The 16,369-nt window shown below is 43.8% G+C and overlaps 1 protein-coding gene across 1 annotated transcript in view; it reads right to left on the bottom strand.

Moving 5' to 3' along the window:
- CTNNBL1 (catenin beta like 1) overlaps positions 1 to 16,369 on the bottom strand; it is a 162,568-nt gene that overhangs the window by 111,288 nt on the left and 34,911 nt on the right. The window contains exons 3-4 of the mRNA XM_039227069.1: positions 14,471 to 14,577; positions 5,764 to 5,903 (exon numbers count right to left, since the gene is read on the bottom strand). Of these exons, the coding sequence (XP_039083000.1) occupies positions 5,764 to 5,903; positions 14,471 to 14,577 (247 nt within the window). The remainder of the gene's footprint in view (positions 1 to 5,763; positions 5,904 to 14,470; positions 14,578 to 16,369) is intronic.

The following is a 16,369-nucleotide window of genomic DNA, read 5'->3' as shown; positions in this document are numbered from 1 at the left end:
TCAAACACGAAACCAGTTAGTTACCAGCTACCAGGTCTGGTGACCATCTTATCAATTCCACCACTCACTGATTTTACATAAATCCCTAACTTTCACCAAATAACATTTCGGCAAGGCAGTAACGAGTCCGTAATTGTAATCATCACCTCCACGGAAATGTGGTATGACCCGGAAGACAGAGGTCATCTGAAGACCAGAAAGTGGGATGAAAACCGGAACTAAAGACAGACAGGCAGACTCTCAGTTGGGAGGAGAAAATTCAGCATGTGGTCTGCCACCCATCCAGCATTTCTTCACAGGCCGACTCTGGGCATGGGTGATAGGTTTTCCACTGTAGTTACAATTTCATTTCACAAGGTAAAAGGCTCTCCCGTCCAAGTATAACAGGAAAACAGAGAGCCTGTCTCTCTGTGAATTACTAAAACACAGTTTTTGATAGCCTATTTTGTCATGTCGAGTAGAAAGGCCGCCCCACACACTCCCTCTGCACCTGTCCACTGCTGGGGCAATAAGCTAGAGTAATAAGAGGTGAAGGAGAGAAGACCAGCTGGGCACAAAACGGTCCCTAATACCGCAGCTCTTGGAAAAAGAGGGGTATCTACTTCCGTTTTTGTTGGTGTGATCCATGTAGTTTTGGTACAGAAACTGAGCATGAATCCCATTAATCTCCAATGAGATTGGTCCATAAGGAGAAAAGTTATTTAAAAAAAAAAAAGATAAGAACAAGATGGTAGTAAGCAGATGGCTTTTTTTAAAAAGTCATTTCAAAAAGGACTCCTTAAGAAAAATGAACCAGGACAGTATAGATTCAGAGTATATAACTGATGTAATGGAACAAATGTGGGTTTTTATTTAAAAAAATTTTTTCTTCTATTCCTAGACTAGGACAGTGAAATATGAATCAATTAATGCAGATGAGTTTCAAAACACAGACAAAATCACCTTTCTCTCCTTTTAAAATAGTTGGCACAGAACGACCTAGAATAAATCTGGACTCTTAATTTTCTCCCAATCCTAGATCAAACTAATATGAGGGAGAAAATGTGCTCATTCAAGATGCAGTAAGGACCTGCTAAATACTAATGGGCACTATTATGCCACAGGGGAGATGCCCAAAGCAGGCTACCACCACCCACGTCGTTCAGGGGCAAGGAATTCACCTAAAACTCATAAACAAGATCAAAAGTTACACTGAGAGGTCCTTTTCCTAGATTGCCACTTCAGCACTTCTCACCTAACCTGACTTTCTTTGGCGCATATTTAAGTGACTCCAAACAATGGGAGGCTGATCAGTGCAGATTATCAGACAATGTCAGTACCTTCCTTTCAGTGCAGTTTTGATTCTGGAAATATCAAGATGAGAATAGCTCCCAGCAAAACAACAGCTCAAGATATGCACGTCTTGTTAGACAGCGCTTGCAGAAAGGCACTCGAGCAGCAGCCGACTCCCTCCCAATCCAATTAGAAGAAAGCCCAAAGAGGCTCAAACCCTTCTCAGCCCTATTCCTGCTCATTAACACGGGGGCCCTAGCACACAGCCCCCCTCACTGCTGCACACACCCTTGGGGATAATATGGTGTGTTGCAGTCAGTTTGTGCTACTTTGGCTTTCTCAGACCCAAACTGCTCAAGTTCAATTGATCCCCGCTGGTCTAAAAAAAACTGTCTGCTCTTTAGTTTCCAGTTCCCACAGTAATTCCTCACAAAATCCAACAAGATAACTTTCCAGGTCTTCCTGGCTTTCTACAGTCTACAAAAACTAAGCAGGAATTTAGGAAAGAATAGTGCTAACAACCGCTCCGTAAAATTACCCCAGACCAAAAAAAAAAAAGCTGTCCCATCAGCACCAAGGATCTCCTCAATAACAAGTCTCTCCCTTCCTGCATATTAGCATGCAACTCACTGTAATAATGCCTGAGGTCAACATTACAATGAGACCCTATTTTTCTGAATCACAAACAGGTGGAGAGAAAGCAGACTTTGAATAAACGTGGTTTACTCTCTCTCTCTCTATATATATATACACGTATTAAAGAACAGAGCACTTACCAGGGAAGTAGTAGTTGTGTTGGGGGGAGAGGTGGAGGGGAAGAGGGAAGTCATGAGCCTGACACCCTGGTAAGTTTCTAGTGACTACATGAGCACGTCCACTCCCAGCATGTGAGGAATGGCAATTTCCACTGCCAAGGTACAGACCATGAAAATAAACGTGAAACACGCTCTCATCTCCACATCTGTCAAAAGCTTACCCATCTCCAATACCCAATTCCCTAATCACCCCCAAGCCAGAAATGACTCACACCTCAGAACTCCAATGGCATTTCCCGAGCATAATCCTCCAAGGGCACTTCCCATGCATAGTAAGTAACTTGTAAGTGAGTAGGTGTTTTTGTTATCGACTGGAGTTATTATTTCTTGTTTCCCCAATAGCACCCAACAGGGCTTAGCACAAAAAGGAGAAACCCAGTAACAGCCAGCGTGATCTACCATAAGGGCTTTAGAAAGGACAGCACTGAGTTGTCACTCAAGTTGAGAACACAGCTAATGACACATGACAATAGGAAATTTATGGATGTGGGGCCCTGGTGACTTAGTTTTTTGTTGGTGGTGGTAAAAGGGGTGATGAGCCACCATCTGGGGTTTTTATCTTCCCCTTGTTTCATTCTTCCTGGTTCCTTTAGGCAAAATGAGTAAGTATGGCTTACACTGGGCCACAAAAACTGTTTTGCAGTACCTTAAGAAAGTATCTTTAAATGCCCCTTTGATTTTATGATTCTGTAGAAACACTCCAAAAGGTTCACAAAAAAAGGGGTTCTAAACATACTGAAATGACTTACTTCAAAGGAAAAGGCAGTAATTCTAAAAGGCAGCGGCAGCCGTTGGATCCTACCTGGTGTTCCCTTCCAACACATTCCCCGACTCTCCACAAAGCTGTGTGAGGGGTGTGTCCCGCCTCTCAGCCCCTCGCCCCCAGAGGTGCTCTTCACAGACCAGAATTTTCCGCAGCCTCACAGTGGGGAGCCAGGGACCCAGAAGCACTGACAAGCCCTCAGCAGCAGCACTGATGCGGAGCGCCAGAATAAACTCGGAAGCTGCCTCTCTCACGGTTGAAAGGACGAGGCACAAGCTGTTTTCTGGCATCCCCTGCCTCTTAAGGTGACAACAAACCAGCCTCTGAGCCAATTAAAACCCCTATAGTTTATGTTTTCTTGGAGAAGGACAAAGGCAAAAGTGACCTGAACTTGCGGGGAGCATGACCAGCCACGTATGGTCCTGGTTGATAAATGAAGAGTTAAAAACAACGAAAAATCTAAGTCATGACTGCCATGAAATTGTTCATTCACGGTAAGGTGTTTCGGGCAGTTACAACTGGACAACAGTAAATTGTTAACAAGCGTCCCCTGATGAAAAATCTCCATTCTAGATCGCAGATAAGACAAGACGCAGAGTGCAATGCTATGGGGACACCCACGTCCCGAAAGGGGAGAGGATGTGTCAGTTGCAAGTCAAGAGGGCCTACCCTTTACTGAATCCACTTTCAAGAAAAACTGTACTTTGAGGAGGATGACATTTCCCCTAATTGCTTCAGCTAATTAAAATTAGGTAATTAAAAAAATTTCAAATGCGCTTTAAATTTGAGGTAGGGCATAATTAAAAATCAGATTAAAAAAATATCATTAGGGCAGTAGGGTGAAGGTTGGCACACTAGAGGGGAAGGGAAAAAAACGCAGTTTAGCTCTCAAGAAAACAGGAGGGAAATGGCAATCTGTCAAAGTTATTATGGGGGGGACTTGTTTTTTTTCCTTTTTAAAGACCAGAACTTAACAACTCGGAACATCTGTGCCCTTGCCTTCCGCAAGCATGCCGATGTCAAACAGCACTTCTCATGTCAGTCTTCTCCCCAGCAGGAACCGGGCTGGTGAATCAGCATCTCGGAAGGCTGCTACTAGTACTTGGAGCTAGGGAGAGAAAGAAGAACGAGGGCCGTGTCTGCAGAGACAGACTTAGTGCTGCGTGTGTGAAGGCACCAGGGAGCAGATGACTGGGCGAGGCCGTCAGCGACGTGGCAGGTCATATGGGGAGAGGACTCAGGGCGCTGGAGAGGGCACTGGGCCAGGCATCAGGGGCCTAGAGCACCAGTCTCAGCCTCAACGGGTAGCCGTCCAACATTTGGGCCTTAGATTCATCACTAAAGAAATGAAGGCGGCACTGGGCTAAGTCATCTCTAAGGTCTGTTTGGATTCAGAAAATCTACCATTCTGTAGGTGAATTAAGATGTGAAGTCACAACTAGAATGCTCCCTCACCAACACCTTACCAACACTGTGAGGACTAGTTAGCATTTGAATAGGACTGATCAGGTGGTAGATAGCCAAATAATGTGTTTCTTGACTGATGCTGCTTGAGAATCCAGTCCACGGTTCCTTGGAGTCTAGTACTTTGCCTGGTACATAATAAAGCACTCAACGCATGTCTACTGAATGACTTCATGAGACCCTATACTGAGCTCACCCAGAAATGAGCTAATTGACAAGGGTTCTCGTACAGCCCATGACCCAGCAGGAAACCCTGGGGAACCCACTCATCAATCTGGGGACTCACAGAGTGATTCTTAATAGTCTCAAACACTACATGAAGTATCAGAAATGGCCTAAGATCACCCTTCAAGAAGTCTGCATTAAAATTATTCCCTGATTTATTTCTATGAGAAATATCAGGCAGGAAAGAACCTAGTCAGACATGCTCTCAGGAGAGAGATTACCAGAAAGATGAAAATAACATGAAGCAGCAGCAGATTCCCCGTGAATATCACTCAGGCAGACTAACTACATTTGTCTCGTTCCTTCGGAAATCTGGATTCAAACAGAACAACTATTGGAAGAGAATTTACTTTAATGAACATATCCCCGACCACAGGCACATCAAAAACCGTCTGCAGAAAGCTGATGCACATCTGAGAGCAAAGACAAAGTATAAAATGGTTTTGGAAGTCACAGTTCAGATTCAGTTAAAAGTAACATCTATTAAGTGCCTACTGTGTATCGGAAATTGCTTAGTCTTGACCATCATCTCCTTTAATACTCTCGGTAACACTGAAAGGCAAAAGTTATTAACTCCACTTCTGCAGATGTGACAATAGTGAGGGCTGGAGGGGCATCAAATTTCACACAAGAAATGAAGCTGGGGGCCCAACCAAGATCATCTGTTTAGGTCTAACGCTCATTCAGCAAATAGTAAGTGTTTCTGTGCACTGAGCCTTATTTTAAGGAATAGGGAATGCAGCAGTGGACAAAAGAGGTGAAAATCCCTGTCTTCCTAAACATTCCAATGTGCTTCCTACCGTGGTTCACTGCCTCCTGTTATCTCAACTCCACTGGGCCGTCTGTTAGCAGAGTGGTGTCTAGATTGACAGATTCAAATCCTATCTGGCCTTGCCACTGTCATGGGCCTGGAAATCAAGATCCTGAGAAATTAATGTTATTAAGGTATGAACAGATATATCATGATGAATCCCAGCACTAGTAAGAGACAACAGGACAATTAAGGACTGCCCAAGAATTATTCATAGATGAAAAAAAAAACAAAAAAACAACAGGTTTTCAAATGAGTAAAGAGCAGCACGTGTTACAGGACTGGAGATAATCAGAATGGAAAGAGAACACCAGACATGACAGTAGACATCAGCAAAGGCAGACACAGGAGAGAGTAAACAGCGTTCCCCCACCGTGTGCGCCTTCATACTGAGGACAGATCGGAAAGGATATCTGTATTATCGTGTCCAAGTAGCCCTAGAAGAGACTGCACGGCATTCAGCTCCACCAGCAAGTGGTATAGGTCTGGCATAGTAGCCACCACGTGCATCTCCTGAATGATGTCATTTAGGTCCAGCTCGGATTCCATAAACCTAGGAGAGGAAAACAAGACAGCATCAGTGAAAGGGAAGCACTGAGGACCAAACAACAACATAATCCAGACAGAGACAATCTGTCAAAGCGTCTGCAACAGACCAACCAGGAAGTACACTCATCCAAACATCACACTGTCACACAATTTCCTTGAGAAATCGATTTCCTCATTACAAAAATCAATCTTGGATTCAGATCTCATTATAGGGCTCCCTTTATTCTTGTGGTCACAAGTTGCCTTTTAGACTAAAGGCTCCTGAAGCATATTCTGCAGCATCGAATGACCCGCCCAGCGGTCCTGTGGGTGAGCTACCATTACCACTTGGTGTGGCCATCCACTGTGCTGCTCTGGCACGGTTATCCCTCTCATCCAGCAGAAGTTTCTCTTACCGGCCGCTTCAGATCAAGGGCCAATTATTCCCCTCACCCGAAGGAAAATACTGAGATTCTGCGTCCATCCAAAACTACCCTCCCTTCCTCCAAAGCCCCGCCTTCAGTACACTGATTAGGGGGCAGATCCCAGAGTAAAGCAGATCCAGTCTCTGGCACCCTGTAATCACCACCACACCTTACATAGCACAATACTCCATTCACATTTTCACACCTGAACCTTTCCACAAACCTATGCCCAGGCGCTAAGAACAAAACTCTTCTGCACTCGCCTCTCCCTGCCCTCCCCCAGTGTTTGACGTATACAAAATGTCCACTAAGCCTTTGATGAACAAGACAGGAAGGTTTGTTCCGAGGAGGAAGGAAGCCAATCCGTGTAAAGCAACTGAACAACACCTGATTGACAGTGATGGAGGGGCAGCAGCTCTAGACTCTGGGGTCAGGCTGCCTGGGTCTGAGCCTGATTTAGCCACTTACTTCACTTCTCTGTGCCTCAGTTTCTCACGTGTAAATAAGACGATAGCTACCTATCTCATAGGGTCCCTGTAAAAAGTAAGTGAATAAGTACATATAAAACACTTAAGGTGCACCTGGGTAGCTCAGTTAGTTAAGCGTCTGAGTCTGTCTCAGGTCATGATCTCACAGTCCGTGGGTTCAAGCCCTGCGTCGGGCTCTGTGCTGACAGCTCAGAGCCTGGAGCCTGCTTCTCATTCTGTGTCTCCCTCTCTCTTTGCCCCTCCCTGGCTCGCACTCTGTCTCTCTTGCTCTCTCTCTCAAAAATAAATAAACATTAAAAAAAAATTTTAACACTTAAGAAAAAATGTCTGGCATATAAAAAGCACTATATGTTTGCTCATTTCTTCTTTTCCAGTTACTACTATTATTAATATAATATGTCTATCTTCCCTTCTAGAATTACATCTGTTGTCTCTATATATCCACCGATGCCTGCTTAATTAAACTGAGGCCATAAAGAAAAGGAACAGAAGCAGGGACTTTTGAAGTCATACCTGCCTCATTCAGATGCCGGAGGGGCTGGGCACATGCCACCTCTCCAGAAATCTGGATTCTGTAAGGAACAAAATCTGGAGCCTACAGTTCTTTAAAACATGCTTGTATTTCAGACAAAATCCGCTACCATTTTTTTCCCATTACTATTTTTAATCATAACATTTATATATTTTTTCCCAATTATAAAATACTACTTTTTATAAAAAAACTGGGAAAAGAAAGACAAGCCTTCAGAAAGTGACAGAAACCACCTATTATCTCACTGACCAGAAATAACCACTGCTAACACTCTGTAGGTTTAAGTAATTTTTCTTAACTCCTAGCCTCTTCTTCCCCAAAAGTAGCCTACATAGTATATGGTTCTATATTCAATTTTCGCTGTTGTTGTTAACACAGGCTGAACATTCTCCCTTATCATTAAACATTCTTCTGCACCAGGAAAGCCAGTATCTGACGCTGTCAGTACTTCTCCCACGGCAAATCCCTCTCTGAGCCCAGCCAGACATGGCTTTAGAATCCTTCTCAACACAGCGCTCCAAAAAGACACCAGCAATCCATCCCCGTGCGGGTGTAGGGGATGAAGCCATCTGAAATCCTTATTCTAAGTAATACCTTTTAGAAAAAGCTACCTGGTACTCCCTTGTATGGATCTATCAAAATTTATTTTACCAACCCCCTTTGCCAGACATTCAGATCATTTCCAATCTTCTCCCTTACAACAAATGACACAAAGATGGCATGCATTCATAATTATTGTGTTAGGATAAACTCCCAGGAAGGTGCCCAGTCCGAGAGTATGCATAATGTAACAGAGTTTGCTACAGCCTGCTGGAAAGGTACCGACAGTATGTCAAGTGCCTGGTCCCCCCACCCTCCTCAAAATGACTATCGGATTTAAAATCTCCTCCAATTTGAGATGAGAAACATAACTTATTTTTTATTTTGCATTTCTGATACTAAAATAGTTAAAAATGTGTTAATGTTTACTAGTTGTATTTCTTCTTTGATCATTTTTATATCAGGTACTCATCTTATTGATCGATTTGTAAGCATTCTATATTAAAGAAATGAACCTCTGTTACATGTTGCAAAAAATAAATAAATAAATAAATAAACAAGTAAAAGATATCTGCCTTTAATTTGCACATTGTGCTTTTTAACATCAAAGTTTTTAGGGGCACCTGGGTGGCTTGGCCAGTGAAGCATCCGACTTCAGCTCAAGTCATGAACTCGTGGTTTGGGAGTTTGAGCCCCACGTCATGCTCTGTGTTGACAGCTCAGAGCCTGGAGCCTGCTTCCGATTCTGTGTCTCCCTCTTTCTGCCCCTCCCCAGCCTGTGCTCTCAATCTCTCTCAAAAATAAACATTAAAAAAAATTAAAAAGTTTTTAAAAGTCTAAATCATCAAATCGTTTTCTTTATGAACTCTATTTTACATGTATCCTGAGCAAGGTTTTTTTCCCATGCTAAGATCTAATATATTTTATGATATACTACTTTTATGTTTATACACATTTAAATGTTGAGGAGTATATGATTCTGAGATATACTTTAGCTTATGAACCTCGGGCAAAGATCTAACTTTATCTACTGCTAATGTCTGTCCAATTGTCCCAACACCATAATCTATCCTTTTTCCACAGATGTGAAGAAATGCCACTTTTATCATACACTAAATTTTAATGTGTATGCTAACCTTTTCATGGGCTATTCACTCCATCTCAGTGATTGGTTTACAAATCTCTGAGCCAGGACCACACTTCCACATTATTACAGTAAATTTTATCTCCATTACAGTAAAATATTCTGTTTTGCTTCTTTTCCAGTATTTTCTTATCTATTCTCACCTGCTTATTATTCCAATTTCAAAAGTATTTTTCTCAAGATTCTCCCCCAAACCACTTTTTTTAAGGTTCCTTCCACTACGCTTACAAACAGATTACCTTTTAGATCACTAGGTTCCCTATCACCTAACGTGTGGAAGCCAGATCAGAATCAGGACTCAGAAGCACTGGTGGAGAATTCAGGTATCAGGCAGTAGGTCTGGCTCATCTCTGAACCTAAAAGGCTCAGCAAATCTCAAAGGCTTATATGCCTTACAGGAGTACTTTTAAAAAATCTAATGTGTAAGGAGTAAGGTGACACAAGATTTTTACCAGAAGAGCTGGCAAGGGCACTAAAACATCACATTGAGTACAAGGAAATGATTAGGGGACCTGGGAGATAATCAATGAATGAATGTCAGCCCGGAGACAAGTGTCTGGTAGTAACCTGCAGGGCTCCGTTCCATCCTTAGGCTTGTTTTTGATGAAGAACTTGGTGGTAAAGGTACAGAAACAACAAACTTAACAAATGTCATGTAACACAAGGCTTAGAGAGACAATGAACACAGCAGACAACAGAACCAATTCAGAAAGTTCCTAACAGGCAGTAAAGACGGGCCAAATCTCACAGGAGGAAAATCACCTGGGATCCACACGGAGCACCACACCAAACCACAAAGTCAGGGCAGATGCACAGAGTGAGAAAGATACAGCTTAGTAAGAGCACACGTGGAGAAAGGACTTGATGGTTTTAGTTCACTGTAACCGCGACACAAATCAGACCGAGAGAGTCCTGCTGGGACAGAAACTCCTTCTCCTTCATCTCTGGATGCCCAGCACCGGGCACACTCCCTGCTCCACTACAGGAATCTGGCAGGTGCCCGGCCAAGGAAGGAGTGGAGGAAAGTGGCTGTCATAATGCTGCTGCGGTTTCGGCCTGCCTCAGAGAAGATACGGTAAGAGTTTCCATGCGCCTCAGATGACATCTCTTACAGGAACCATACTTTCTTTAGGAGGGCTATGGAAACTAATCCAGGGAGCAGCTGAGACTGTGAGGAGTCGAGACATCTTCTTATAAGAGAATGTGCTGAAATTCTTTTTCACTCCCAGTTGAAGTCTTAGAGGAGTCACAGTTGCCAAACGATGAAACAGGTTTCTTTGTAAAGTTAGATCCTTGTCACTGGGGGTAATTAATAAAGAGTGATATGAAAAAAAAATCAAGAAGAAGGGAGAATGGATTGTACCTTTCAGTCCCTTCCAACCTGGAAATTCTTCCAACTATGCAGTGGTTGTCTTTTTTAAGCTATAGTGCTAGACTTTTTTTTTAAGTGTATGTATTTTTGAGAGATAAAGAGAAACAGAGAGACAGAGAGGAGGGAATCCCAAGCAGCTCTGCCCTGTCAGCATGGAGCCCAAAACGGGGCTGGAACTCACAAGCCATGAGATCATGATCTGAGCCAAAGTCGGACGCTTAACTGAGCCACCAAGACACCTCCCCAGCTATTTAAACTCAAAATTTTTAAGTTTAGAAAGTCATAAAATTATCAAAACAAAACACACAAAACAAGCAAAAAGGCAACTGTGAGCAGGGAAACATCACAGAAATATCACTGGGGTCCAGTGTTACTTAAGTAATGACCTGGAGTGGGAAACGCCTGGACTTGGGAGTGAGACTGACCTGGGCCACACCCCCGGCCTCCTCTCTATAGGATGTGTAACCAAGAGCAGTGGGTCAACAAGTCCGTGTAGGGCACATACTAGGTGCCAGTCACTGCTGGGGACGGAGGATGTAACAAACAACAAGACAACCCCAGCAGCTCTCCTCGTGGAGCTGCTGGTCTGCCACAAATTTAACAACCCTTACAGTGCAATTCCTTGTAAGGATCTCCAGTGCTGACCAAGAAAACTGTCACTAGGATGCAGAGCACAGGACCCCAAGCTATCTGGTTGAGGGAGGCAGAGAATATTAGCTAGCCTATCTCTAAACTACAACTCCCTTAAACTTCCTAGCTGAATTATAGTGAGGATTAAAAGAGATAATAACTATAATATGAGTAACGACAGTTGGCACATAGCAGATGCTCAGTAAGTCTAGGCACCCTCAAGTCTGCTCTGCTGTAACAAAGAAAATGTTCTCTCTTTGCTGACCAGGAATAAGCCTACTCATTGGGGCACACACTACAGTATCTATAGAGGACTGACTGTCTAGGGATTAGGTATTCCTTTAGAACAGCTGACTCACAGCTGGAAAAAAGGATCAAGTTAGAGGTCAATGGAAAGCAACAGAGGAACATATAAAAACAGTAACCCAGGCTGAGACGGGGTCATCGATTCCATCTGGTGTGAAGAATATTCTGCTAGTCTGCCCGCGTACATTTGCTTCAGACCAGCAGGACATTCTCCTTCAATCACAAGAGTGAACATTAGCAAATGACCAGCAAAGTAAAAAAAAAAAAAAATACCAGAAAAGCACCAGAAACCAATGAGTCCTCCTGCAATCATAAAACCAGCTATTGATGCACAGGGAACATAATGTTTCTTCCACCCCAATGAGTCGGCAATTCTCAAAGTGTGGTCAGGGGGCTTTGGGGGGCGGTGTAAGAGGTGGGTAGAGATCCCTCCAGGAGTCTAGATGGATCAAAACTATTTTTACAGTAAACCCAAAACATTGTTTGCCTTTTTCTCTCTCATTTTCTCAAGAGTGTATGGTGGAGTTTTCCAGATGGCAGCACATACATGCCGCCATCACTGCCCTGATGGCTGATGAAATGTGCACTTGTATACTCTAAAATTTCCTAAGATCAGCACTTTGGGGTGCTCAATGATCTAAGAGTGCAAAGGGGTCCTGAGACTAACAACTTTGAGAACCATCAAACTAAGTAATTCTGCCCATACGAAGAGAAGGGTAGTGAGGACTTACTAGCGAAGCAGCATGCTCTGCTCAATGTGACGCCTGGGAGAGTGCTCACCCAGCATACAGCAGAGGCTGCAGAAGGAGAACTGTCAACTGAATCTGAAATGTGGCCAAATGAAGAGAGGCATTTTGGGGCACGCAATCAAAATGACAATTGCATACATGGGAAAATGAATGTGAACGTTTCTGATCTCAACCGGAAAGTTTCATTCAAATATGCGCTAGCAATTTTCATCTTAATTGCACCTTGCTGGTCTAGAGAATTATAAAAGACACGGCACCAGCAAGAATTCAAGAACTCAAGGTTAGAACACAATGTAGTTTCCTAACTGCGTTTGGACCTGAAAAAAAAAGTTCAAAAGTTGTGACTTAAAAACTAAAAATAGCATATACGTTTGTCTGAATAGAGAACACCATTGTTGTTGCTGTTGTTTTTAAAGAAAATAACATTTTTCTTAAAACCGTCGTATAGACCTTAACCCTGGAGCATCTGTGGCACCTAAGATGTGGTGAATGCGACCCATGGAAACCCACTGCTCTCCACTGACCAGAAGCATACATCCGGGCGGACAGGTTCAAAATAAGTACAGTGTGATTTAGGCAGGGAAAAAATTACATATGTAAATATGTGAACAGAAAACAATCTAAAAAGATCCTCACAGAGACCATTGCTGGGTAGCGGAATGGAAAGAGGGTCAGTGCAGTGAAGGAGAACTTCCACTTTTACTCTTCTTATGCACGGCTGCTGTGTTTTATAGTGACAATCTGCGTGCGTGTTGCCTGTATAATGGAACGCACGCGCAGAGTGCGGTATGACAGATGCTGCCGTGCGGTGGAGGTCAGCACACGACCTGACAGGACCCAGTGCTGGGAAGGCTGAGCTTGGATCTAGCCACCCCTCCTGTCAAAGAGGGCTGTGGCCTGGGTGCGGACTCACCTCTCCACTCTGTACCTCCTTGTTCATCTACAGGGCAGAGAGTGTTACCCTCACTAGGCTGTAGGGAGGACTAGGTGCCCTCTGCTACCTCTGTGCCTTTCTTTGTTCATGCTAATGAACACGCCCGGCAGGCCTTTCCACATTCCTTTCTGCCTATGAAAGTAAAACTCATTCTTCAAGGCCCAGCTCAAATACCACCTCTTCTGTGAAGCCCTCAACAGCCCCCAACTTGGTATTCCCTTTCTTTCTTTACGTCCCCACAGCACTCGGCTTGTATCTCTTTTAAAGTATATTTCCTTCTACCCTGCGTTTATAGTCAGTCTCCCTAGTAACCTATAAACTTGAGTACAAAGACTGTACTATTCAACTCTTAATTGCCTAGGGGCCTTGGGCCTATTAAGATTCATTAAAAGTCTATGTCCTGGGAGGCAGAAAGACAGGGAGGGAAGAGAGATTCAGAACATTAAAATCTGTATAAATATGAAAATCCCTTTAGTTAGAATTCATTTTTTCCCTACCTAAATCATACTGTACATATTCCACACCTTGATTTTCTTGGTCACATAACAGGAGATCTTTCCATGTTACTACTTGTTCAGATGACCTGAGAGGCATCGGATTCCTCCTTAAAGCACCTCACAGTACACAGTAAACAGTCACATGAGCGATCACATGATGAGCACTTACGGTGTGCCAGGCACTGAGCTAGACACTTGCCATTATTGTCACTGAGTCTGCACAACGACCCTGGGAAGGAGGTATTATTTCTTTCTACAGATGAGACACCTGAGGCTAAGAAAGGAGAAGAGACTTATTCAAGGTCATGTGGGAGTCACACCTGTATCTGTCTAACCCCAAAGCCTTTGACATTTTCTCAACAGTAAAGCGATCACTAATGACAGGCATAAGCAGTCTTCTTCGCACCCTGAGAAGAACAATGCAGAAAAGAGTTAACAGGACAGGACTGCTCTTTAGAAGAGTCTAGTCCTGGGCTGGTATCTGGGAACTTGGCTTTTGAAAGGTTCCCTAAGTGATAAGGGTGTTTTGTCCACCCAGAGCACTGAATGTCGGCTTCGCTTCTGGGAGCGTAGGGTTTGGAGTCATTGCTGACAAAGCCCTCCGTACCCTGTTCACAATAAATATCCTGGACTCTAAGTCTCAAACGGACTTCCCTGGACAGAAGCAGCGCACACAGGCTAATGCCTTTCACTGCTGGGAGAAAGAGACATGTCTGCACGTAACCCGCTTGGAGAGAAAACATGGGGAGCCTACACGTGCATTCTCCACACTGCCTGGTATGCCTTTCCTTGCTGCTGGTCCCGCTGCGTGCCCTCCAGTACCACGGACCTGGAGCCTTAAGAGTCTGTCCAGTGACCTCCCAAACATGTGCCCTGGGACACCTGGCACAAATCACAAAAAGCCAAGCAGGCAAAAGAAAGGAAAAGCAAACAACCCGTAGGAGGAAAAAGGGTGTCACCAAAACAGAGCCGTACTTCTCTGGGTTGTCTGGAAACTTGATCCGCAACTCTTGGTTTTTGTATGATCTTTTTTCAAATGTAAGGATCATTTTCTTCACTGAGCTTTCATCCAGTGGTTCCTCCTGGTGTAAAAGAAACAAAGGGCAACAATTTCGGTCCAAAGGGATTTCTGATTGACTAATCCCTGCTTCTTTTCCATGGCTCTCACATGCCATTCTGCCACTCACCTTTCCGGATCAAACATACAGTACACACTTCCTCTCCCTGCCTGGAAGGAAGGTTAAGGGTCTCGATCACACGCTACTTTGTATCACTCTGTGTGTCTCACATCTGGCTCAGGAAGCTCACTTGAAGGTTTTAAAGACTAACCTATTCAATGAATAATTTCTTGAGCATACCACATGGCATGGGATAAGCAACAATATTAGATAGTTTTATTTAATATTTACCTATCCTTCTCCTCTGCCATAAAGAGAACACTCGGCGGTTTAAAAGAACTTGTTCAAGGTCAAACCCTGAGTCAGTGGCAGTGGACCTCAATCTTTTCCGCACAGCAGGGATGGGCAAACTCCAGTCCACAGGCCAAATCGCCTGGTTTGGTACAGCCCACAGCCTAAGAATGGCTGTTGACAAGCAAAGGTCCCTGCTCTGCATCTCCTAGACATCACGGTTTCTGGACCCTCCTTGCTGGCTGCTGAAGAAATCAGAGAGGCACTTGCAGGCCTGATACAGCAGCAAGAATTTAATAACCTCACTCAGGGGAAGCATAAAAAACTAGTAGACCATACAGTTTTCTTATTTCAAACACTTGAATAATAACTACAAAGGTAAATAAAATGAATTTTTGAAAACGGAATCATTTTCCCCAAAAAAGTCTAGTACAGTTTCAGGAATGTTTGCTCCTCAGTTTCTCATTGAGGTTCCAGTCACATGCTACAGAGCACTCTCCTCTCTGACACCCTCCGAACTGCTGGCTTCGCAGCTCTGGGGTCAGTGACCGCAACTCACCCCTAAAAGCAATAAAGAAAATGCTATTAACAGAGCCAGAGGGGCATCTGGGTGGCTCAGTTGGTTGAGCGGCTGACTCTTGGTTTCGGTTCAGGTCATCTCTCGGTTCGTGAGTTTGAGCCCCACACAGGGTGCTGCACTGATAGTGCAGAGCCTGCTTGGGATTCTCTCTCTTTCTTCCTATCTCTGCCCCTCCCCTGTGTGTTTTCTCTCTCTCTCCCCCAAAAGTAAATACACATTCAAAAAAAAATTTTTTTTAAAGCTGGAAACGTATCCTTTTGGAAATCACTGAGTCATAATTGTGTAAGTACTTTAAGATGTTAGATATTATTTTATTAAATGTCTATTTTCATATATTGGGAGACACTGTAAACTTGTTTTGGGCAGGACACATTTCTTTGATGTTATCAAAGACTCTTGGACCTTGAGAGCCTCTCCTGGACTCCCACCCGATCCCAGGTTACCTGCAGCTTAAAGAGATATAATACAAACTGAAGTCCATGCCCCAGCTCAGTCAGGACTCAGAGTCTAGCTTCACTACTTATTAGCTACACGGTGACATTACTTTGCTGAATATAATCCTCAAACCCTCATCAAGTCCAACTGACTCTACTTCTCAAGTCTTTCTTGAATTCCTCCACTTGGCATTCAGAATAAAATCCTAAATCCTTCACATGACCCATGTAAGAAGGTCAGGCAGGATGGGGCCCAGCCAATCTCTCCAACCTAACACAGGGCAAATACCCCTTTCGAGGGCCCGTTGTCTACTTGTTCACTGACTCTCCTGTGCCCGGCACACAACAAGCATGAAGTGAAGATGTGAAGGCAGGCAGGCAGGCAGGGAGAGAGGGAGGGCAAAAACATTACCTGTATCCCTCAAGGTCACAGAGATGACCTAAAGAGATG

This window comes from Hyaena hyaena, unplaced genomic scaffold (assembly GCF_003009895.1).
Source record: "Hyaena hyaena isolate Hyena2069 unplaced genomic scaffold, ASM300989v1 scaffold_25, whole genome shotgun sequence".
Lineage (NCBI taxonomy): Eukaryota > Metazoa > Chordata > Mammalia > Carnivora > Hyaenidae > Hyaena > Hyaena hyaena.
Note: the sequence above shows the minus strand (reverse complement) of the source record. Positions and strands in the feature narration are given on the sequence as shown.